Here is a 22427-nt window from a genome sequence, read left to right on the forward strand (position 1 = left end):
CTGACTCTGCCCCAGGTCAAGGTCACTGGGCACAGGAATTGCCTTTGTGGATCTGAGCCAAAGACATTTCAAGGCAAAATAAAAATAGGACACGTCCCTTGCCCCCCTCAATAAAAAGGTTTCTATAAAAAATGTGAAGCAGAAACAGCAGAGGAACTTTGTGTAACGAGTGCAGCTGTGGCCATTGAGCTGTCACTGCTCACTGCTCTGCTGTACATGGATGGATGTGCTCTCCTCGTGCTGCTCACATTTTGTATTTGCAGTAATTGTTATTTACACACAAAGTGCTTCATTGACTGCCCACACACCTGGCTCAGCCTGTGCCCCATTATTTCTCGTGGCTGGTGCACTCACATGGGGCAGCAGGAGAGGCCACAGTGCCCCCAGGGGGGACAGAGAGGGACAGGGGATCACAGCTGGAAGGAGCTGGGTCCCAGGGAAGCAGTCCTGGGGTGCTCAGTGTGCCTGAAAATGTTTGATTTAAAGCACAGCAGCCACGTTGATGCTTCCAAAGATCTGTTCCTGTGGGAGCAAAGAGCTGTCACCAGTCTCAGGGTGCTGAGGGGTCCCTGCCTTAGCCCCTGGACCAGGTTTGCACTGAAAACACTGAAACTGCTCTGAGCTGCCACCTGCAAAGAGCCACAGCAGCTCTTTAATCTGCAGATCACTGAGACCTGCAGGACTGTTTGCATCCTCACATCTCAATTATTGCAGGTTAGCTCAAACATCTTCAGAAATCCCAGAACCAGCAGAAATAAATGAAACTGAAGTCAACACAGGCCTATTTAATTAATTTATTAGTGCCAGGCTGCTAATTAATGTCACACTTGGCTGCAGCACAGAAGAAATCTACCAGCCACAGTGAGCATTTGACAGCCTTGTAGATACTAAAAATGCCAGCCAGGAGTGATCCAAATCCTTCATCCCTCATCCTCTTCCTCGGCCAGGAGGATGTTTGTGAGCTGCTCGTCAGACACAGCCAGTTCCTGGCAGGCCCCCGTGGCCTGGCTCAGGTAGACAGCCAGGATGTGTTTGCACTGCAGAGTGAACAGCAGGAGCCAGGCTGGAACGTCAGGCTCTGCCTGCACCACCCCGGCCAAAACGTGCTCAGTGAAGTGCTCAGCCCTCAGGGAACGTGGCTCCCTCCTGGCACAGGCGGTGCTCAGTGTCCCCAGCTGTGGCACCAGGACAGTGCCATGCAGGGAGCTGGCAGATCCTGGCTCGTGGTGCCCTCCCCACCACTGCTGCCACCAAAAGCCCCCCCTGCACCCCAGACCTGGGGCTCTCACAGCGGGTCGGGCTCAGCCTGCGTGGCCAGCTCCACACTCTCGTGTTTGCTTGGAAATCTCGGGTTTGAGGGGCAGGGCCTTGTCCCTCCTCCCCACAGCAGCCCCAGGCTGAGGCACAGAACTCACCAGCAGGCTCTCACTCTTCTGCAGCACAGAAAACTCAAAGGCAGGGCACGTGCAGTAGTGGCAGGAGCTGTAGCAGGTGTAGAGTTTGCCTGAGTTTCCAAGGACCTGAAACAGAGGCAGATGAGGAGTCAGAGGCAGGATTCACTTTAATTTCTCTGACTCAGGCTGGGCCTGCACTGACCCAGCAGGGAGGGGGAGATGTCACAGTACAGAAGTGTCCCCAAACGCTGCAGTGACCCACCTAAGCTCAAAGCTCCTCAGGTTCCTCATGGTCTCCACAAGCTTCTCTCCCTGCAGCTGAGGGTGACCTGTACCTGTGCTTGCAGCAGACCCCAGCCCCAGGGACGTGTCTGCTTCTGAAGGACCAGGAAAAGCCGTGGCACCACTCCCTGAGCTCCCTTAGAGTGCCCCCTGTGAGCTCCCCCCAGCACTGGCAGGCTCAGAGGTGGAGATGACAAAGTCACACACAGCCCAGGGGTGACCCCAGAGCCACCACGGGCCTGGGGACAGCAGGAGAGCAGCACTGGGCACTTGCAGGGAGGCCTCTCCTTTCCCAGCCACTGAAGGCTTTCTGCTCTCAAAACCAGCTGCAGCTACTGGAATCCAGATCTGCCTGAGTAAACAAAGCTGAAGTCTCCAGAGAAGCCTCCCTGCTCCATCCCTGCTTTGGGAACAGCACTGCCTGCTTTTCCCACATGCTGCTCCCTGCAAGGCTGGTACTGAGGCACCAGGGACAGCAAACAGGTGAGGGAAGCATTTATTTCCAGCATGGAGCAATCTGTGAGCTGCTGGAGCTGACTGCAGGATATAGAAAAGCCAGCCTATGGATTATTGTTTCTCTTTTGGTCTCTTAAGACTGAAAAATAGCTTTTAGGAAACGAATTTAAGGGCCCTACTTATGGGGAGGATCTGCAGGAGCAGAACACATTTGCACAGGGCCCACAGCCCTCTCCCACCCCAGGCTTTAGGCTCTGCCTGGGTTTGTGGCACACACCCCCCTAAATCCAAAGATAAACACAAAAAGTGAAAAGGCAGTGGAGCTCTGCAGAGTGCTGCTCCCCTCCAGGACATCCCTGGGATTCCAAGCCTCTCCAGAGGAACATTGTCCCTCAGTGTCCAAAGCTGCACTTCCATGGGGAGCCTTGGCTGTCCCCTGGAGCTCTCCCTGCACCCTCTGCCCAGCAGGGAACATCCAGAGGTTGAGGCTCTCCCCCAGAAGTGCCAATGCCTCAAAGTCCCTCTCACTCCCAGCAGACCCAGGACACAAAACTCACATTCCCATTTCAGGGTAAACCATTTTCTTTCTCAGTCTGGCCTTTACCCTGGGTCCTCCTTTTACTGCAGGCTGAGTTTGTTTCACTTGTGATAAGCTTGTTTTCCTGTAGCCCCTCTGATTGCTTTTTCCAAGATGAAGTATTCTGATGGTGCCTTCCCTGCAGAAGTGTTTTCCTTTGGGGAGGGGGGGAAGCCACAGACAGACACTGCCAGATTTGGGCTGAGCTCAGTGTTCCCCCATCCTGACCCAGATGGCAAGAACAGAGCCTCGCCTAATAAGGCAAAATCCAAAATCAAAAGACTGGGAGGAAAAGGTGCCTCTGTTCCTGGCCAGCTGCAGCCCAGCCAGGCACTGGGGTGCTCCCCTGGCCCTGAGGTGAGAATTCCTTCTGCTGTCCTCATCCCTGGCCCTCAATGAGGAGAAATCCCCCTGGAGGTGTCCCTGCCAGGGTGTGGGGCACAGGAGGGGCAGCTGAGGCAGCAGCACATGGACAGACGGACAGACAGACAGGCAGCACCACGGCCTGTGCCAGGGCCTGCTGCTCAAACAATCACCGTGGGGCATCTGCCACACAGTTCTAGGAAACGAATGAAAAGACACAATAAACAAGAAAACCCAATGAAAGTGCAGGATGTGAGCAGTGCAGGTGCCAGCTGGCAGGGCTGAAGCACTGCCCTGTTTACTGGCACAGCTCAGCTTTTCTGCCACTGGGGCACAGCTTCAGGATGCCCCAAATGCTGCCCAGGCCAACACTGCCACATCCAGCACAGCTCCACGTCAGCCAGAGCCACCATCCCTGCAGCAGGTGGGATTCACCCCTGAGCTCAGCGTGGCAGGAGTCATCCAGGCTCTCCTGGGATGATTCCAGCTCTGAGGCATCCAGGCCTTGGGCACTCTTCAGTGCTACTCCTCTGTTCAACAGCAAGGGCAATAAGAGACAAATCACAGCTTTCATTTCACTGAGGGCTCTTTCTTCTCCCGTCTCAGCTCCTGAGGGCAAGAGCTGCCTCCACCACAGGGCCTGTCTGAGCAGAGCCCTCCTCCCCTGGAGCAGGACCTGAGATGTGCCGGGTGATACAGAATTATCACCAGCCCAGATTTGGCTGTAATGACCCAAAGGAGTTTCACAACAGAACCGGCCTCAAAGAGTTCTGCAGAGCCAGCTGCGAGTGGAAGCACCACCTCACATTCCAGCTCAGCCACAGCTGGGTGCAAACGGGGCTTTGTGGGGATACCTGACAGGGATGGTTGTGCAGTGTCCAGGCAGCCGTGGGTGCCCCTCTCTCCAGGACCACACCTGGGGACATTTCCACACATTTCACACAGCACACAGAGCCAGTGACTCCCCTGAAGAGCCAGTCCCACCCAGATGTGTTCCTGTCACTGCTCCAGCCCCAGGGCAGACTTTACTCTTTGTTTCTGCATCTCAGACAGCTGTGATGAGGGAGAATTTCACAATGGCACCAACCTCACACCCCCAGAGAAAATATCTCTTCAGATTCCTCTGTTAATGAACTCATCAGCAATCAAGCTCCTCTGAAGAGGAATGCAGCTGGAGGCACACAGGGACCTCCTTCCTGGAGGTTTGTCCTGCATTAACTCCCTGACCCTCCTGTCCAGGGGTTCCTTCTCCACAGGGAAACCAGAGGCAGGAGAGCAGTTCTGACACTCGTTCCTTTTCAGTGAGCACCAGCTGAGGCCATTATTAATATCAGTGGATTGTGAATTAATGCCCAGCAAAGCTCTGCCTCAGCCTGCAGGGCCTGACAAAGCTCTGCAAGGAGAATGTGACCATCCTCTGCCCAGTGGCATTTTCAGACAAGCAACAGTAAAAAAGGGAAAGCCTTTGAGCATTGAATTAATCAGCAAGGCAGCTGCTGTCGAAGGGTGCTGGAAGCTTCCTGGGCTTTACCAAACATCTACAGGCAAGCCCTCAACTGGAATCCAAGGCTGTTCTTGAGCCCTGGTTGTGATTCATGTCCCTCTGGAGGGGCCTGTGTCCTCTCCATGGCCCCAGCAGTGATGAAGGCTCCATGTGCAAACCAAGCAGTGCAAGCTGTGAACACGTGAGAAGGGTTTGTGCCATCAGCCAGGCCTGACTTCACAGCCCTTTTCTCACCCTACACAGCCCCAAACCTCCAGGGGAGGAGAAAAGGTCCTTTGCAGAGGGGATACTTGGAAATGTTCCACTTGGGAGCTACAGCAGTGAGCAAAGGCATGTCCCCTTCTCTGGTGTGTGAAAAGCACAGAACCAGGCCCAGCCCTGGACAGGCTGTGCTGCCTGAGGGGTTGGGAGTGCTGAGGAGAAGGAATTGGTGCTTCCTGACCAAAATCTTTTGGGCACAGGGTCCCAGTGCTCAGCCAGAGCACAGCAGTGCCCCTCTGACTCTGGATGCAGCTGGTCAGGCTCACAGCATGGACAGACTGTCCCAAAAGATGCCACCAGTGCTGGGGGACCACAGAACAAGGGACTGTGCCCAGTACAGAAAGGTGAGGATGAAGTACCAAAGGCTCCTCTTCTGGGCTCACTCCCACCCTGTGCTGTAATTATCTCAGGGCTGAGGTGAGCTCTCCTCCCCAAAATGCCATTTCAGGGGGATGTTTCTATGATTTGCAGCTTTGGCTGCAGTGAACCAGAATGAAACCCACGGGTTTGGCCTGCCTTGCTTCCTCCCAGGCAGCAGAGATCCCCTGCCAAGCAGAGGTCACGAGGGGAGAGAAAAGCAGGGATGGCAGATAACACTGAGTTGTGTACAACTGGTCAAGAGGAAGAACTTCCTTTGCTGGGTAGGATGAGAGTAATGAACCAAAATTAGCAATCCCTGGAAAACTTCCTCCTGACTGTGATGCCCACAAACATATAAATTGTCTCTGGCTGGCTGGGAGCCACAAAGAAAATGGTTCTGAACTGTGCTGCTCTAATTCTAGCCCGTGGCTGCTGCTCTCCAGTGTCCCTCCCGAGTCTGTAAAACACTGCTGTCCTCTCTGTGTTTATCCATGCTCTGCAGGTCAGGAAAACCCTGCCTCAGATGCCACCTGGAAACCATCAGGAGGCAGGAGCAAAGAGAAGCTGGTACCTGGTAGAGAATCCTTCCACTGGGGGCCCTGACCCGGGTGACAGAACGCTGATCCACCAAATCCAGAGCTGGGACTGCAGACGGGCCAAAAATGAACTTCAGCCTGGAAGAGAACACGTCTCTAGTTAGTCACAGCACAAAGGGAGACAGGGAGACCACCTGGTTCAGCCTCAGGGCCCAGAAGGTGCCCACTGCAAAAGTAAGACATTTTTCCTTGCTGCAGGAACTGAAAATGTCCCACGAGCACAAAGGCACAAACAGGGATTTTGGTGGAGCCAGACTTGCTAGTGCTGAACCAGGCTGGCCTGGATGCACTGCCCTGGACTGATCAGCTGGTCCTGAATCCCACCTCCAGGCATGGAACACACACCTCCTTGGAGAAAGGGGAGTGCAAGGATGATCCACAGTTCCTGGAGCAACAGGAACTGGGGCTCCTTCCTCATCCCTTGGAAATCAGTTCAGACCCTGGGGAGTGAGTGAGTCATTCTGCAGTGATCACATCTCCTCCACCACAGTCACAACTGAGGGATAAATTATCCCTTCCCTACCCACCAAGCTGCATCAGGAGGAAGCTGGAGAACATCAGGGCATTACTCAAGACACTGCACTGTGCATGGAGATAGCATCAGTTTTACATCTGTGACCCAGCTACGAGCAGGGTTCAGACAGCCAAGTTATTCCAGATAAACACCCACGGGCAGCACGGGCCTGATGCCCTCCACTCTCCCTAAAAACCCTTTCCCTTTCAGGCAGGACACGTGCAAGGATGTACAGGATTTATGGATGAGGGAGTGCCTGGGATGGGGGATCACTGCACATCCCAAAGAGGGGTTTTAACTCCTGCTGGTGCTGTGCAGGGGTATAAGATAAGGTGTGTGTTAAATATGGACATCTGCACCTTCAGCCCATTGTCCAGACAGCTCAAGGGCTCCAAAATCATTCTAGACCAGTAAATCCAGCTGCTCTGAGTGTTTCCAAAGAGCTCAGGGGCAACTCAGTTAACTTCACAGACCTTTCACCCGCTGAGAAAAATCTGTGTAGTCTAGATTAGTTCCAAGGGTAAACAAGAAGGAAATGAGCAGTGATGAAGAGATAGCACCAAACACCAGCAGGAGACCAAGAGAAAGGGGAAGATTTCCAAGAGCAGGGAGGACAGAGCAAGGCAGAGCCCCGGCGTGGCTGAGTCAAGCCCATTGATAAGCAGCCAAGCAGACAGACAGATTCCAGGAAGACCAAAACTTGCACAAACTCAAGGCAAGAAGGGCTGGCTCCATCTGAGGGCTGTGAGGAGGTGGGTGGGGAACGCCTAACGTAAGACATTCCTTAATGATTAGGTTTGGGACTATAAGGGGGCTGAGTTCAGTGAGTTTCAGGAACTCTTTTCAAATTTAGGGAATTCTTTTCTTGTGTATATAATCTGATCAGTTCAAGAGGAAATGCCCACAGGAAATTCAAGGACTTTGGAGATTTGGAAGATTGGGAAATTAAATCAGAATACTTCTGGGCTGCTGGATGCAGGGAATTGATGGAAATCTGGCTGCCAAGAGTTACCACCCAACCATTATTAAACTTAACAAGGGAATTTCTTTCCTCCTCTTTTCTTTTCTGAGGAGAAGGAAACAAAAGCTTTCAAATCTAATCCCACCTTTCAAAGGCCACTGTGGTCCCAGGAGAGGGAGTCAGCCCAGCGTTCACAGGTGTTGTGTCAGATAAGTTTTACACAAAGGCATTAAGGCCTGAAGGGTTCCAGGTGATCTCATCCCCTGGCAGGCAGGAACACAAGGTTAAAGATGAATCAGAAAAGTCACTTTCACTGTGACAGCCTCTTTTGTACCCATTGGTGAGGGCTGAAGTTGGGAAACTTGGATCTCTCAGGTCACTGCTGGGAATGAGTGAAGTATTCACAAGGGTGACAACGCTGACCTGAGGCTGCCCCTAAGCAGAAGAAAACTCAGCCTCCAAGTTAACAATTCCCTTGTGCAGGGTGAGGATGAGGACACTTCTCCCCCTCTGTCACAGGTGCCCGTGACTCAAAGAGCAGCTCAGGGTGCTCACAGTGGCAGGAAGGAGAGGGATGAATCACCCTGGAGCACAACCCACAGCAAACTCCTTCCAGACCTGAGGCTGCACTCAGAGCTCAGCTTAAATACCCTGGGTTTAAATTAGAGCAAGTCATCACAGGAGATGCAGTGATACAGAGATAATTTTGTGAATCTCTGAAAAAAAACCCCTTCAGAACCTTCATCTGCACGACAACCAAAACCACCAGCATGTTTGTGTTTCACAGCACTGGGTCAAACACAGGGGAAAACCACGATGGGAGCTGAGAGCAGCTGCCCTTCAGCAGGACACTGGGGCAGGAACTGAAGCAGAAGACACTCACCCCAGCAGCAGCTCATCAGGCACTGCAACAGAGAGAAAAGGAAACGTGATTTTGCAGAATTTCACATCACAGGGGGGTCACTGTCCCCTCAAGGTATGACCAGAGGCCACACAGGACTGCAGAGCTCTCAACATCCTCTTAGCCACCAAAAAAGCAACAAGGAGCAGCAAAATGATCCATGATGGCAGTGCTAAGGCACTTAGCAAGTACAGCAATCACAACCACAGGGATCCATTTTAAAAAGAAATGCAGAAGCCCAAATGTGCTTTCTTTTGTGACATGCTACTTTTAAAAGCACACAATAAAAGGCAGGAGGCCTCAGCATCGTACTCTGTCACTTTAAGAAGCTGGTTAAATATATATATATTATTTTCCCTGAAGCTCTCCTGGCGTGAGTTGAGAACTCTGGCATCACAACTTTAAAAATGTTGTTCTTTTCCCAGACCAGTTTTGCAGGGCGCCACTGGTTTATGGCTTTTCACAGAGCCCACTGAAACGTGTCTTCATTTATTGGAACTCCTCGTTAAGATGGAAAGTTACACTCCAGCAAGGCAGTGTTTGTTGTAGCTGACAGCTCAGGCTCTGCTTGTCCACTCTGACCTTTCTGTTATCACCCAGGGGACACAGTGTACTCTGTCTCCATATCCCACTGGAAGATCTGGATTTTTGACTTTAAAATCCTTTTCTTCCGACAATTCAAAATACTCTCTATGACTTGCACTGTTGGTTTGAATTTTCCAGCTTCATTTGAATTTAATGCTGCAAAAGGATCAATCATTTTGTCTCCACAGCTGTCTCAATGTGTGTTTTAGAACCACTCTGCTGCTTTAAGAAGGTCATCTTTAAAGGGATGTGAACTTCTTTTTTTGCTTAGTTTACAACAGGATTTATAAAGCTCTTTTAAAAGTCACATGTAGATTTTGGATCTACTCTAACCTGAGTTAGGGCAAGTGTGCCAGAAAGCTGTCACTGGGGTCACTCTGACAGTTTAGACATAAAGTTTCTGCCCATTCCTCACTCCCACGTTGTGCTCAAGACAGATTTATCTGAATTCTCATTTGTTTGGGTTTTGTGCAGTTAAAAATATTCCTTCAGCAGACACTTTCCTTGGGAAGAGCCATCCAGTAAACACAAACATTAATATTCTCTCAGCACAGATCCAGCAAAGGTAATTGTCCTTAACTAGCTGCTGGAATTGGCCAGGATTTCCCTGCTGGCTTCACTGAAGCTCTGGGAGGTTGTTCCTCGGCCCGGGATCACCAGCACACCCCCTCTGCCGGTCAGTCAGGCAGCGGCTGCGGGGAATTTCCCAGCTCCAGTTTGGGATTGGTGAGTCTCTAGGGCCGGCAATGCAGCGGGCACAGCACAATTCCTGCCCGCAGGCATTAATTTATCATCCCACTGCACCAGGAGCTCTAAGGAGCAGCACTACCCCTAAGTCTCACATTCAAAAAACCCAAAAAAGGGTTCAAACTGGTGTGATTTTTGAATTTGACTTCGAGAAGAGGCTGCTCCTCGTTCTCTGTGCTTCACACCCGTCTGTGTCACAAAAAAGGACAGAAAGGTCTGGTAAAAAAGGGGAGGCCAAGGACCCTCAGCACTCCCTGGGCTGTGACAGGCCCCGCTCTCAGCCACTCCTGCCGGGATCCTTCACATACCCTGCGAGGTCTCCTGAAAAGCCTTTTTGATCTCTCTCAAGAGCTCTTCTGCCACTGCTGGCAAGGTGCTGCTGTCCATCCCGCTGCCACAGGATCATCCCTGGAAACGAGACAGGACAGGGGAATCTTCAGGGTCACCACTAAGGGACACTGAGCATCGGGAGGGGTTATTGGGGCACTCCATCCCAACCCAGCACTCAGGCCAAGGAATGGCATCCTTTAAAATGTTTTAAGAGCAACTTCTAAATTGTTTTTACATTTTGGGAACACAGGATTGCCCACAGACACACGGGTCTGCCTGAGATGCCCCAAACAAACACGGGCCCGGTCACTGCCCAGGGCAGAGCGTGTTCCTCATGCCCAGGTGGCACCTCCTGGCCATCAGCTCCTGTCCCTTCCCCGGTGCCACTGCCGGGCCAGCAGAGCCTGCTGCAGCCTCCTGTCACCCCTCCTCAGGTATCTACACCCACGGATCAGGCTCCCTTTCTGCGCCCCAGCTCCCTCAGCCCTTCCTGGGAGATGCTGGGGCCCCTTCCTCATCTTTGTCCCTCACGGTGCCGGTCCGGCCCCCTCCTCATCTCTGTGCCCGCTCCGTGTCCTGAGGGGCCCGGCATGGCCAGGGCGCTGCGGGCGCTGCTCACCAGGGCGGGCGGAGCGGCGGGAAGCGCTCCCTGCCCCGCTCCCGGTGCGGTTCCCGGTGCGGTTCCCGCCGGGAGCAGAGCCCGGTCCCGCTCCCGCTCCGGGAGTGACGTCACGACACCGCCCCGTGCCCGCGCTGCCGTCACGCGCGGCGCGCGCGCTCTTAAAGGGCCCGCTGGGGATGGCGGCGGCGCTGCCGCGGGCCCTGTCCCGGCTGTGCCCCCGGCGCTGCCCCGCCCTGCCCCGGCCCGCCTGGACAGGGGGACACCGGGGACACCGCGGGGACAGCGGCAGCGCGGGGCCGGCGCGGCCGCGCTGGGCACGGCCGGCCGGCGCTGCTCTGGCCTTCCTGGGAGGTGAGAGGGGCGGCGGGCAGCGGGCCCGGCGCGGCGGGCCGCGGGCACCCAGCACGCTGTCCCCGCAGGGTTCTCGCTGTTCCCGCGGGACGCCGACGAGGAGGACGGCGAGGACGCCATCGTCCAGCTGCTGAAGAGAGCCAAGGTGAGGCGCGGGCCGGGCGGGCGGTGCCCGGCGCTGGTGCCCGGCTGTGCCCGGCGCTGGGGCCCGGCGGTGACCGGCGCTGGTGCCCGGCGGTGACCGGCGCTGGTGCCCGGCGCTGGTGCCCGGCGGTGACCGCGCTGGTGCTCCGCAGCTGAGCGCCATGAAGGGCGAGCTGGGCGAGGCCGAGCAGCTCCTGCACCAGGCACTGCGCCAGGCGCACCGCCAGGAGAACAGGCAGGCCATCATCTACACCTACAGCATGGTGAGACATCGGGGACAGCTGGGGGAGAAGGAAAAGCGGCTGTGGCTCGTCCGCCTTGTCTTGGTGGAGCTTGAGTGCTGTGTGTGTCTTCCAGATGGGGAACGTGGCCTACATGCAGGGACAGCTGGACAATGTGAGTAACTCTGGGTTTTCCCTCTGAATTTTTAGGGGCTGACGTCTTGTGCACGGTCTGGAAGGTGTGGGGTGCTGGCACAAGCTGCAGGCTCAGAGCTGTGGGGCAGAAATGTCCCTGTGCAAAGCAGAAACACAGGGCTGCAGTCCCATGAGCACACCGGGATAAGAAAGATGCTCTCACAGTTAAATTTGAGCTCCAACACGGTGTGCAAGGGAAGGAATACTTCTTACTGTGAAGTGCTGCAGTTGAGCACAGAGATGGCTGCTCCAAGGAGAATCTGAGCTCAAAGGCCTGGCTGCTGCAGCAGTGCTCAAGGAGAAGCTGGAAGGACCCACTTGTTCAGTACCACTGGACTGTGGTCAGCCTTTCACCTCTAACTGGTCTTGGTCTAGTGTAAATGCAACAAATTTGAGCCAGGTCCCTCTACGTAGTTTGCCTCTGTTTTGTTTTGAATGCCATCATTCCTCAGTATCCTCTTCAAAATTCTTGTTTCAGGCAGAAAAGCTCTACAAAGCAACTATGAGCTATATGCTTGCAGGGGACACAAAGGAGGTATGTTCTGAGACAGGCTCCCAGTGGTGCCCTTCTCTTCACCTTATTTCTTGTGCTGTCATGCCTTTTACTGGAAATTGGCAATACTGTAATGGATGGCAGCACTGGAGGCAACAAGATGGGGATTTTTAAGGTCTAAACTCTCTGACAAAGTAATGTTTCTGTTGGGGAGGTACGAGAGGAGTAACAGTTGTGCTGTGTGCCCTCCTGGCAGGATGACAACGCCATCCTTGAGATGTCCCTCAAGCTGGCCAGTATCTATGCTGCTCAGAAACAGTGAGTTCCCAGCTAGAGGTGTCATCTGCTTTCATCTTAGCCTTGCAGTGGTGGTGGGGTGGCCGAGCAGAGGCTCTTTAATGAGGGATCCTTCAGGGATAGAAGGAGCTTTGCTTTGCACTTTGCAGGCACGAATTGGCTGTAGCTGGCTACCAGTTCTGCATCCTGACCTTAGAGGAGAAGATTGCCAAGCAGAAGGACTTGCCTGAGGATGTCTTATCAGGTGGGCAGCCTTTTGTGCTAAAGGCTTCTCATCTTTTCTCCATTTCCCTGTCCTTGATGTTCTTTCTGTATTGCATAAGCACCATCTTCATGTCTGTCCATTGTCTTCACACTGCCTGAGTTTCCTGCTGAGATAGGATGGAGGTTCATGCTGTGGCAGTGATCACTCCTCTCCTCTCTGTTTGCAGCTGAAGAAAAGGCCAACACCCAGCTCCTGCTTGGGATGAGCCTGGACTCCTATGCCCGCTACCTCCTGAACATCAACGAGCTCCCAGCAGCACAAAAAATGTATGAGAAGGCTCTGCAGATATCAAAGGATGTTCAGGGAGAGACTCATCCACAGGTGATTTGTACAGCAGCAGCTGGACTCTGGGGAAGGAAAGGCTGATCTGTAGGGAATGAGGCAGCCCTGGAGCAGCTCTGCTGCCATCAGACATAGGCAGCACTACCTGAGGCTGTTTTCCTGCCAGGACAGATGAGCATGCAAATACAGAAATACAGGACATGCTTCTGTGGGAAATGCTGCTTTAACTGGTGTGACAGGGAACGACTGTGGTGCTTCTGCTGCCCCAGAGTGCTCCAGAAGGTTCCCTTTTCCCTCCTGGTGCAGAGTGTGGTGCTGATGAACGACCTGGCCACGGTGCTGGACGCTCAGGGACACTTCGAGGAGGCGCACGCCTGCTGCAGCAGGGCGGCGGAGCTGGCGAGGGACACGCAGCACCCCGAGGAGCACATGGTGCTCAACAACCTGGCAGCAATCCTGATGCACAAAGGTCAGTGAATGGGTGCCCAGCCTGTCACTGAGCCTGTGCTGGCTGCAGAGATCTGGGTCTGGATTGTAGGGCTGAAACGACGGTGCTGGTTTGGGGTTATTTTAGTTTAAGCAGCAGGTCTGACTTTGAATTGCTTTCACAAACTGAATTCAGCCTGACCCAAAAGGTTGCCAGGGGATCTTGTTTCCCATGTCCTTTGTGTCCAGTAACTTTTCCAAAAGGACAGAAGACATGCATGAGATTTGTTTCTGTGAGATTTTAATGCTGAAGCAGCACCAGTTCCCATCATCAGTGCTGCTCTCCAGCTCTCAGAGTTGGCAGCCTGGCAGGATGTTTTCTGAGCCTCTCTAGATCTTTATGTTCCAGGATGTTTTCTGAGCCTCTCTAGATCTTTATGTGTTCCACATAATCCTTGTCCTTTGCATGTGATCAGTGTCAGGAGGGGGCTCTGAAAATGGGTGATGGAACTGGGTAGCCAAGCCTCTTTTCCCTTTTGATACAGAAGATTTCCTGCAAGCAAAACAAGTGTACAAAGAAGCTCTCAAGCAGGCACAGCAGAAGGGAGATGCTGCTTCTGTCCAGCATATCCAGGAGGAACTAGCTGAGCTGGCCAAGAGGAGAAAGGGCTCCAAATAATTTTGGCCACAGAGTTCAACCTTGGGGTGGCTGAAGGCAGCAAGATCGGGCAGCACAGGCAGCCTGGGAGCAGCTCGGTGCAATTCTCCAGAGAAACAGCAATGAGGAGTTTCAGGACTGCTTAAGAGGAAGGGCTGCCACTGCCTAACAGCCCAAAATAAAGGTGTGAAATCTTAACTGTGTACATTTGTGGTGTAGTCTGTGGTTTGACTGACCTACTGTGCTAAGTGATTTAATTTTGGCTGCCTAAGTGCAAGTCTGGCCTGGTATTAATACCTGTGTTAGAGTCAAGGAGGAGCAGTTTGTTACTCCTGCTGCCCACAGAAGTGTTCAGGTTCAAAACACGGCTGTCCTAGAGCAAGTCTTGAAAAGGAACAGGCAGGAATTGTCTCACTCTTTACATGTTGCACAGCACAACAGGGGTTATACTTTTGTCAGTTCAGTGTGTTTGAACTTCAGCAGAGCATTTCCCAGGCTGTACCTGCCCTGTTCAGAGCTGGAGCTCCCTGTTCTGGTCCAACAGGTTGCCTGAAGATCAAGTGTATTTCTTCATTTAGCATCCAAAGATAGAACTTGTCCTCCAGAGGAGGGGTGAGGCAGAGCTGCTGTCAGAAATAAAACCCTTGGCTCCAGGGGAGAGCACGGAGTGCCAGAGTTGTCCCCCTCTCTTGGGTAGGTCAGTGCTTGGATGCTGAGGCTTCCTGTTGGAAAAGATGCTGTGTACAAACCCAGCTTTGTCAGCTACGTGCCTTCGTGTGAATCATGTGAACAGCTGCCTTAGACAACAGAATTTCTCAGTTCTGCCCTGCCAGGAAGCCTTAACATCAGAGGAGAGTTAAACCAGAAATTACCAAACCCATATTTAATTAGGACAGAAATTACCAAACCCATATTTAATTAGGAACTAATTCTGTCACTATCCAAGCACAATTTTAACCTCTCAGTTGTCAGAACTGTAGCTGGCTGGTACAACCCTCAGTGTAATTACATCATAATTTACTTACCACAGGAGCTTCATCACTGAACTTTGAGCTAAGAAGAGGAGGCACACAGGTTTTCTAGAGCTGTTCATTGAAGCTGGAAAACTTCAGTTACATACAGAGCTTTGTTCTCAGCAAGCTAGGAAGTAAAAACAGGGCTGTACTGACAGAAAGGCTCTGGCACATCAGAGCCAACCTTCCCTCAAGGGCTGGGTTTGGGTTAGAAGTGGCAGAGCTTGGAGGGCAGCAGTGTTACCTGGGAACCCTGCAGGCAGGGTCTTGCCTGATGCTGCAAAACAAAAGGGAGACACAGGAAAAGCAAGTGGAGAACTGATCCCCTTTATTGATTGGTCTGAATCCAGAAGTCACTGTCTAGTGAAGACATTGTGTGGAAATTATGATGCATGGGTTTTTCAAGTCTTAAATGATTTCATATCAGAATCACGAACCATATCAAGATGAAAGCATTGTGAAAGCGCTGATCAGAAATCAGGTAAAAATTTGTAGTAAACTACACTTTGTAAACATGACTTACAAACACCTTCCTGTTTGAAACAGGGCAGATGTCATTCCATACTTGAAGATTACTGGAATTGTGGTAAACCCTAACTTAGGCTCTGGAGAGGTTTTTACACTGGAGAAGTTAAAACTCGGATAACAAACAACAAAAAAAAAAAGCAGCAACATTTTATGTGCAAATGCCACTCAAGCTGTATCTCAGGAGATTGTGACTATCCTACTTTGGATTTCTTGCTGCTGCTGCAGCAGTAACATGAAGCTTTGCAATGAACATGCTATACTTACTGTACAGGTAGCAAAGACATTTGTCTGTACATGCCTCTTTCACATTGTATTTGTTAACACTAAGAAAGTGAGAACAAGTGAGTTTAAGAATGGAACTTAACTCTCCACTCCAAATTTAAATCTACAAAAAGGGCAGATCAACTTGTTTTCCAGTATATGTTGCTGTGGGAACCAAAAAAGAAGGTTAGAATAAGAGCACAGGTCTACAACAGGATGAGAACTTCACTGCTTCAAGCCAGAAGGGTAAAGGAGGGGAGGATGAGAGAGATCTTTCTCAGAAAAAGATTGCAAGGAGATTTAAGACTGCCAACGGATCTACTCTGATGCAGTGTTTAAAAAAAGTAGCAAAATAGTTCTGTATTTTCAACAGTGTCAAGTTTCCAAATGAGTTCCTTTGGAATTTTGTGTCCCACACTTGGGGCAAGAAGGCTTTCCTTAAAGGACTGAAAATAACTTTGCTATTGATAAATAATTCTGTGCTTCTTCCTGTTTGTAAGTGGACCACCACAGTCCACGGGCTGCAGAGCTCACACGACTCAAGGTTACACACGGCATTACACCTTCCATACAACGCATCACAAATACAGCAAAACCCAAAACATTTCTCACTGGAAAATAACTCCAAGGCAAAGACCCTGTTGATCAATGAGATGCAAAAGCAGTTTGAAATCTGACAGACCACGCCACCCCCCAGCTCAGTGCTATCTGTGAATCAGTCCTTCTACCCAGGAAGATTTGATTTCGCTTCCTGAGGTCAGTGCAGCATAAAATGAAGATGCTTTTGGAGATGGATGGCAGGACACCCCGTGAAATCACTGCCCAGATGGATGTGTACATGAGCTACAAGCACATCATAGCAAGCATTGATAGATGAATGATTAAGGAGACTCTCCTAGTACCATATACAATTTAAAAATAAAAATCACCCTAACAAGTATTGCACACTTCAGGAGTTAAGCCAAGCATTTGTAAGGACTTCCACCAAAAGCTTGCTTAGAGGGACAGGGACTGGGACGCAGACTTCAAAATAATTATTACATAAAGATTTTAAAATCAGATTGGAGGAAGGTAAAAATCACAGTACCTATTTCAAACTGGTCATAATAGAAGCCAAGTAGTTGACTCGTGCGTTGCTCAATTATTCTATAAAAGCACTTTGTTTTATTTAAACTTGGGATGTGGAAGTTTCTTTTCTTAAAGGATTTATCAACCCACCCAGAGCCTCTGTTCAGAAAAGCCATTTGCTGTGGTTAAATATGACAGTAAAATTTAGTAGCCTGTTTTGACTGCATACAATGCAGAAACAGAAAACACTAAGAATAGGCTTTTAGGGCACAGTTAAAATTCCCAGTGTGCATAACAGTGAGGTATGCCTCTAGAAGCTGTTCTTTTTTTGTTTCTTTAACCTTTTAAAAATGAACCATAACATACCCATGCAATAATATTTCTGCAGTGTTGCTAAAAAAAACCAACTGCACCAAAAATTTACAATGTGGCAGAATTTCAAATTCCAAAGAAATATATCATCTTATTCCAGCGAACTGGAGTTATGTTAATGTACAGAATTCACTAAGGGGTCAGTCTTAAAAATCAACATTTTCACAAGAGCTTGAACACCACTGAGAAAGTGTGTCTAGGGAAAAATAAAATATATAAAAGCACAATGCCTGCAGGAAGTGGCATGGCATTAAATGGGCAATGATGGTTGGGAGGCTGGGGTTCTGGTTAGGCTAGGCTGAGAGGGAGGCTAGGGTTATGAAGAGTATTCTACACTGGAGAAAATGCTTAAAAAAAATTACAAAATGACCCCCGAAGTTTAGGCAATGATTTGAACATAAGTACACCAGATACTATAGCAAGGGAAAAAACACTGCAAAAAGTACTCTCTATTTACAGAAGAATGATTTAAAAGACATTATGGTTTTCTTTACAAATAGATGTAGAGCAGGAATAGTCCACATTTTTAAAAACTCTTTACATATTTATCTTTAGTAAGTCAACCTTCTTGACCACAGTCCTCCAACACACAGCCTGTGCAGAAGGCATTTCACGGACTCTCCAGCAATTCTTCATTGTGTGGCCCTTGCTCTCTTGGAAAGTCTCTGTGGGCACAAGTCAAAAATAGATTTCTTTTTTTTTGACCCGCAAATTAAAAAAAAAAAAAAATCTGCATAGTTCAGTCATCACTGTCAGACAGAGTCTCGTATTGTGCTGAGAGCAGCGGGGCAGGCTCTCGCTCCCAGATCCTGCTCTGGGGGTGAGTGGTTGCTTGGCTCATGGACGGGGGTGCGCAGGCGATGGAGGTCGGGGGGGTGCTGCTCAGCATCCTCATGGTCAGAGGGTTGTATGGGAACTGGGTGGAACCTGCATCAAAAGGCAAAAACGTGAGCTCTTCTGAGAGATCTGTGTTGTGACAATTAGCAGAAAATCCACTGCAGAGAACCCCCACATGCTGGAAACTTCTGGCCAATATCTGGCGTTACAGTGCAACATCTGAGCTCTGCAAACACCTTTGAGAGAACCCCATGCCTCACCTGTTGATGAAGGCCTGTCTTCCCAGGCCCACACTGGAGTCTGTCTGTGGTAGTCCCCTTCTGAGTGTACAGATGAGACAGAAGAAGGTCTTTCAGTTCCCAAATATCCCTGCCCAGGAATCGGAGACTTGGATTTCCTACTGTTTGACTTGCCGATGAGCTTCTGCTTGCTGACTGCCCCACCTGCAACAGAAGGGACAGATTTCATCACCCACATTTTAGCCTCTGTGTGTGTGTTTGTTTCCAGAAAGTATCAGGCAGCACTGAGAAGCTTCAGGTATCCAATACACCCTGTTCTCCTTTTCCTCTTCCATCAGGGTAGTTGGAAAAGCCAGGGTGATAAATGCGAACATCACCTCTGCCAATTACAGAGGAAAGACAGCGCTTTTCAGTGCTACCAGATTATCCAAGCCCTTGATTTATTTATTTCCTTTAAGACTCTGGGACATTTGGGAGTTGCAATACCTGAATTTGGAGATGGATTGGCTTCTTCCCTACGTGTCTCGTTGCTCGGCGGTACCGCGGCGCCGGAGCTGCCCGGAGCCACCGCGAGCGGTTGGGATATGACGACCCCGTGCTCCTCACTCTTGTCATCAAAGTTTCCCATCAGTGCTTTCCTAATAATGTCTTCCAGACCCAGATTACTGGCAGGATCTGCAAAGGAGTGACCCCTAGAACTGACTGCACCTGGGAGAGAAGAGAAAACATAGGGTGAAAAGTGGGAAGGGAGGCAAAAAGTTTATCTCGAGAAATTAAAAAGGGTGTGGGGAAAGATTTGGTCATTTTGTGTTTCCTTATGGGGCAGGAAATAAGTTTTCATGTAGCTTTTAAATTTGCACCATTTTCCTCTTTTACTTCCCAAAGAGTATAAATTTAAAACAGAGGAACTTACCTGAGGTAGTGACTGCTGGCAAATTGAATATTTCAGTCCCTGGCTGGGCAGTTGCTGCAATTAAAACAAAACATTTCACTGAATTTTTCAGTACTGATGATCACTAAGTGATCAGCACTCTACTGCAGAAGAAAAAAGCAAAAATATAGTTCTAGTATCATATTCCACTATGTCAGTGCTCATTACTGGAACTATATTAAAATGCTGTTTAAAAGACAATCATAAGGGCCAAGAAAACACAAACCATTTAGTTTCAAGACACCTTTCCAAATAGGAAAATGTGTAGTATTGATATAAAGCAAATAACAGACACAGTTAGTTAGAATAATATAATTTTAACAACTCACTCATTAATTAAGTGGTTTTCATCTCTTAAATTAAGTGTTAATGTGACAGTCCTACACACAACAGCATAAAAAAATCTAACCTTTTAGTTCTATGGTCAAGAATTATTATATGTGTTTTATATTCATAGATTTATATTAATTTGTATTATTTGATCATATTTAGGTCAGGACATCTGCAAGTGGAAGTCACATAAAGCTTAAGCTGGAAAAATGGAGGGAAAAGGCAAGTCCTGCATACCCATGTCAGAGTCACCTCCACCAGATGAGTTCAGCTTTCGAAATATCTCCTGTTTCTTGGATTTTACCATTGGTGAAGTGTTCTCAAGTTTGGTGAAAAACGAAGGCAGGTAACTGATACTGCCCGGAGAGCGAGAGTCAGTCCTGCCAAGACCAACACGTGTCAAAGAGACAGAACTTGTAAAGATGCACATTTCATCTTCCCAAAAGCAGGCAGGCAGAAACCTCCAACAGTCATATGAACACTGGGGAGCTCAAGAATAACTGAGTTTGCTTAAGCAGCAGCAATCTGACAAATAAGCTTGAATTTAAAAAATCAAACAACTCGTATGTAAATTAAAAAATAATCTAAAAATAAAGCAAAAAATAATCTAGGTTTCCTATCTCAAGATCCTTACATTTCTAAAAAGTGCAATCTCCCCTGCCATGTTCCTGAAAATCGCTTTGCATCTACCTAACACCCATCATGGACTGTAACAGCCCTGCAGCAACTGTAGAGTGGAAAACCCCCCAAAAATTAGAATCAGTTTCACCAGCATGAGCCTTAAATAAATACTTTGGGTGCTCTTCCTTCCTTCCAGGACAAGCACAGGAGCACCCACTCCAGGGTGTATCTCCCACACGTTTGCAGACTGCAGCACTGCTGGGACCCCGTGAAGATCCTGTGCAGATCTGACAGCCTGGGACGGGGCTGCCCAATCCATGGACACCCCACCCTCACTACTGCTGGAATCTCCTTAGCCCAGGGGCATTTCAAGTGATTAATTGCAAGCCTGGGTTCCTCCCCTCTCCCCCAGGGCAGTATCCAGGAGTCCAGCCAGGCAGGAGAAAACTGAATGATTTAAAAACTGTGACCTTTCTCAAAATTCACTCCAGTTTTACAGAACTGGCGACCACGAGGAGTTTCACTCTAATATTCTCTCAGATGTGACACAGAACACTCTGCTTGCACCAAGAAACTTAAGACAGAGCACCAACATGTGACTTTTCCCTCAGCCTTCCCTCAGCATCTCTCAAACAGCAAATTTTGGATGTTAGTGCAGAAGGATTGACAGTGATTAACAATTTGCCTGTGGCACCAGAAGAAGGTCACTTGAACTGCTCTTTAATAAAGACACTGTTTGCAGCACAAAGATTCAGAATTATGTTTTTGAAAGTCAGTTTTACACCTACCTCTGTTCAGTAGGCTCAGTTCTTTGGGAAAGCAAAAGAACATTTTCCTGTTTCTCATGTACAACCGGGACCTGAGGTGGTGAGATTGGCTCGTAGGGCTCTGAGGGGACATGACTCCTCTCTGGAGATTTTCCAGGCCTACATCCATGATTCAGAGACAGATAATTACTCTCAGTGCATGTACAGCAGTACTTAACTCATGTAACTTTCCAGTTCCTACATAGCTGCTTATGTGTAGTTATATGTTACATGCTTAAGTAAGCTTGGTGATCTTAAAAAGATGACTGTGCATTGACCCTAACAACTCTGGTAAGTTTTAAGTTATTAAATGTTTTCAGCCCTCTATAGACTGTAAATTAAGAGAAGTAGCAAAGGGAAAACAGTTCTAAGTTATGTTATGAAGCCAAACAATTGGCAAAACAGTAGGAGATAGACTTTGCCTAAAAATAAGACCAAAAGGCGCCTTTACTTCTGATCTACACCAAGACTGCTGCACTCTTATATCAATATCATATCTGGGCATCAATTAAACTTGCAGTTGGACTGACTCCATGCATTACCTTCCCCTGGCCTTGTCAGAGAGGTTCTCAGGGGACACTCTGGCCCCTGGCCGCTGGTGGTGCACGGGCTGCGCCTGCGCCTCGGGGCTGTAGCGGTTCGAGCTCTTGGCCCGGCCAGAGACAGGCGTTGGAGCAGGGCTGGAATTCTGGAATGTAGTGGTGGGAGGCTGCAAAGAGGCCTGAGAAGCTGCTTGGTTTCTAGCAAAGTCTTGTGTGATAATTTGCTGGATGTCACCAAAAGAAATAGAAAAGAGATCTTGGTTAGATATTGGCCACAGTGTAGGTATTCATGAACTAGACCAGCCTGACGGCAACAAATGAGGTTATAAATTCAGATACAGTATTTTGTAATACTCTCAAATAAAAGCTGTAATTATAAAACCTACACAGATGTGATCAGCAAGGGTGATGAGCCGGTGGGTCCTGGGCACGTGTGCCATCCCCTCTGCCTGGGAGGAGGGAGGTGGAGGTTGCTGGGGTGAGGGGGGCTCCTGTGGTGTCCTGTAGCGGTGAATGGGGCCCTCGTACGGCCTGTTGGGGTCAGCTGGTTGAAAAAGAAAAGGTCACTCTGTTAAGCTTCAAGGTTTGGAACTTCTGTGCTTACAAATCTAAAGAAGGTGACTGAGAGAATATTTCCACGTGCAGATGAACTTACTCTCTGCCTGGCTTGGTTTGGGTGTCTCCTGTTGATAGGGCTGTAGCTTTTCTTGAGCAGGTGCAGGTGAATTTGCAGGGCTGATCACCTCAATGGCATCTCCAGGAGCTTCATACCGGTGTGAGGACACTGAATATCAAGCAAAGGTCATGGAAGAAGATGTAAATATGACAGAAAATGTTTGTTGCCTATACTTAGCAACACCAGTGCTTCCAGTACAATGACACCAGTGAATGAAACAAAACACTGTTGCCTTCTCATGATAACCATGGTGATACAAATACGTCCATGAAACAGTGTTCCAACATAAACCAAGTAATTTTCAGTTTCCTGACTTCTGATAAGGTTACTCTTATGATCCTGCATTCATGCTGTAGCATGGAATCTGAATAAAGCAAACAACTCTGATTTTGCAAGAGTCACAATATGCAAAAACTGT

The 22427-nt window shown here is 49.4% G+C and overlaps 3 protein-coding genes across 6 annotated transcripts in view; 1 reads left to right on the top strand and 2 right to left on the bottom strand.

The window, feature by feature from the left end:
- Positions 1 to 778: 778 nt before the first annotated feature.
- ZSWIM7 (zinc finger SWIM-type containing 7) lies at positions 779 to 10568 on the bottom strand. Its single transcript, XM_063402722.1, has 6 exons — positions 10451 to 10568; positions 9810 to 9909; positions 8152 to 8173; positions 5769 to 5871; positions 1416 to 1520; positions 779 to 1037 (listed from the first exon to the last, which is right to left on the bottom strand). The coding sequence occupies exons 2-6, from the start codon at positions 9886 to 9888 to the stop codon at positions 921 to 923; spliced, it is 426 nt and encodes a 141-aa protein (XP_063258792.1). The 5' UTR covers positions 9889 to 9909; positions 10451 to 10568; the 3' UTR covers positions 779 to 920.
- Positions 10569 to 10629: 61 nt separating this feature from the next.
- Positions 10630 to 13987, top strand: TTC19 (tetratricopeptide repeat domain 19). The gene is made up of 10 exons (XM_063402719.1): positions 10630 to 10804; positions 10873 to 10949; positions 11101 to 11211; positions 11306 to 11344; positions 11843 to 11899; positions 12114 to 12175; positions 12304 to 12398; positions 12586 to 12740; positions 13008 to 13170; positions 13673 to 13987. Exons 1-10 carry the CDS (start codon positions 10630 to 10632, stop codon positions 13804 to 13806), a joined length of 1068 nt encoding a protein of 355 aa, XP_063258789.1. The 3' UTR covers positions 13807 to 13987.
- A 1122-nt stretch (positions 13988 to 15109) lies between these two features.
- Positions 15110 to 22427, bottom strand: part of NCOR1 (nuclear receptor corepressor 1) — a 55076-nt gene continuing 47758 nt past the window's right edge. For all 4 annotated transcript variants that reach the window (XM_063402727.1, XM_063402723.1, XM_063402725.1 and 1 more), the window contains exons 39-47: positions 21989 to 22117; positions 21720 to 21877; positions 21334 to 21557; positions 20774 to 20911; positions 19602 to 19744; positions 19017 to 19070; positions 18590 to 18811; positions 18125 to 18307; positions 15110 to 17954 (exon numbers count right to left, since the gene is read on the bottom strand). In XM_063402727.1, the coding sequence (XP_063258797.1) occupies positions 17767 to 17954; positions 18125 to 18307; positions 18590 to 18811; positions 19017 to 19070; positions 19602 to 19744; positions 20774 to 20911; positions 21334 to 21557; positions 21720 to 21877; positions 21989 to 22117 (1439 nt within the window). In that variant the 3' untranslated portion in view covers positions 15110 to 17766. The remainder of the gene's footprint in view (positions 17955 to 18124; positions 18308 to 18589; positions 18812 to 19016; positions 19071 to 19601; positions 19745 to 20773; positions 20912 to 21333; positions 21558 to 21719; positions 21878 to 21988; positions 22118 to 22427) is intronic.

This window comes from Prinia subflava, chromosome 8 (assembly GCF_021018805.1).
Source record: "Prinia subflava isolate CZ2003 ecotype Zambia chromosome 8, Cam_Psub_1.2, whole genome shotgun sequence".
NCBI lineage: Eukaryota > Metazoa > Chordata > Aves > Passeriformes > Cisticolidae > Prinia > Prinia subflava.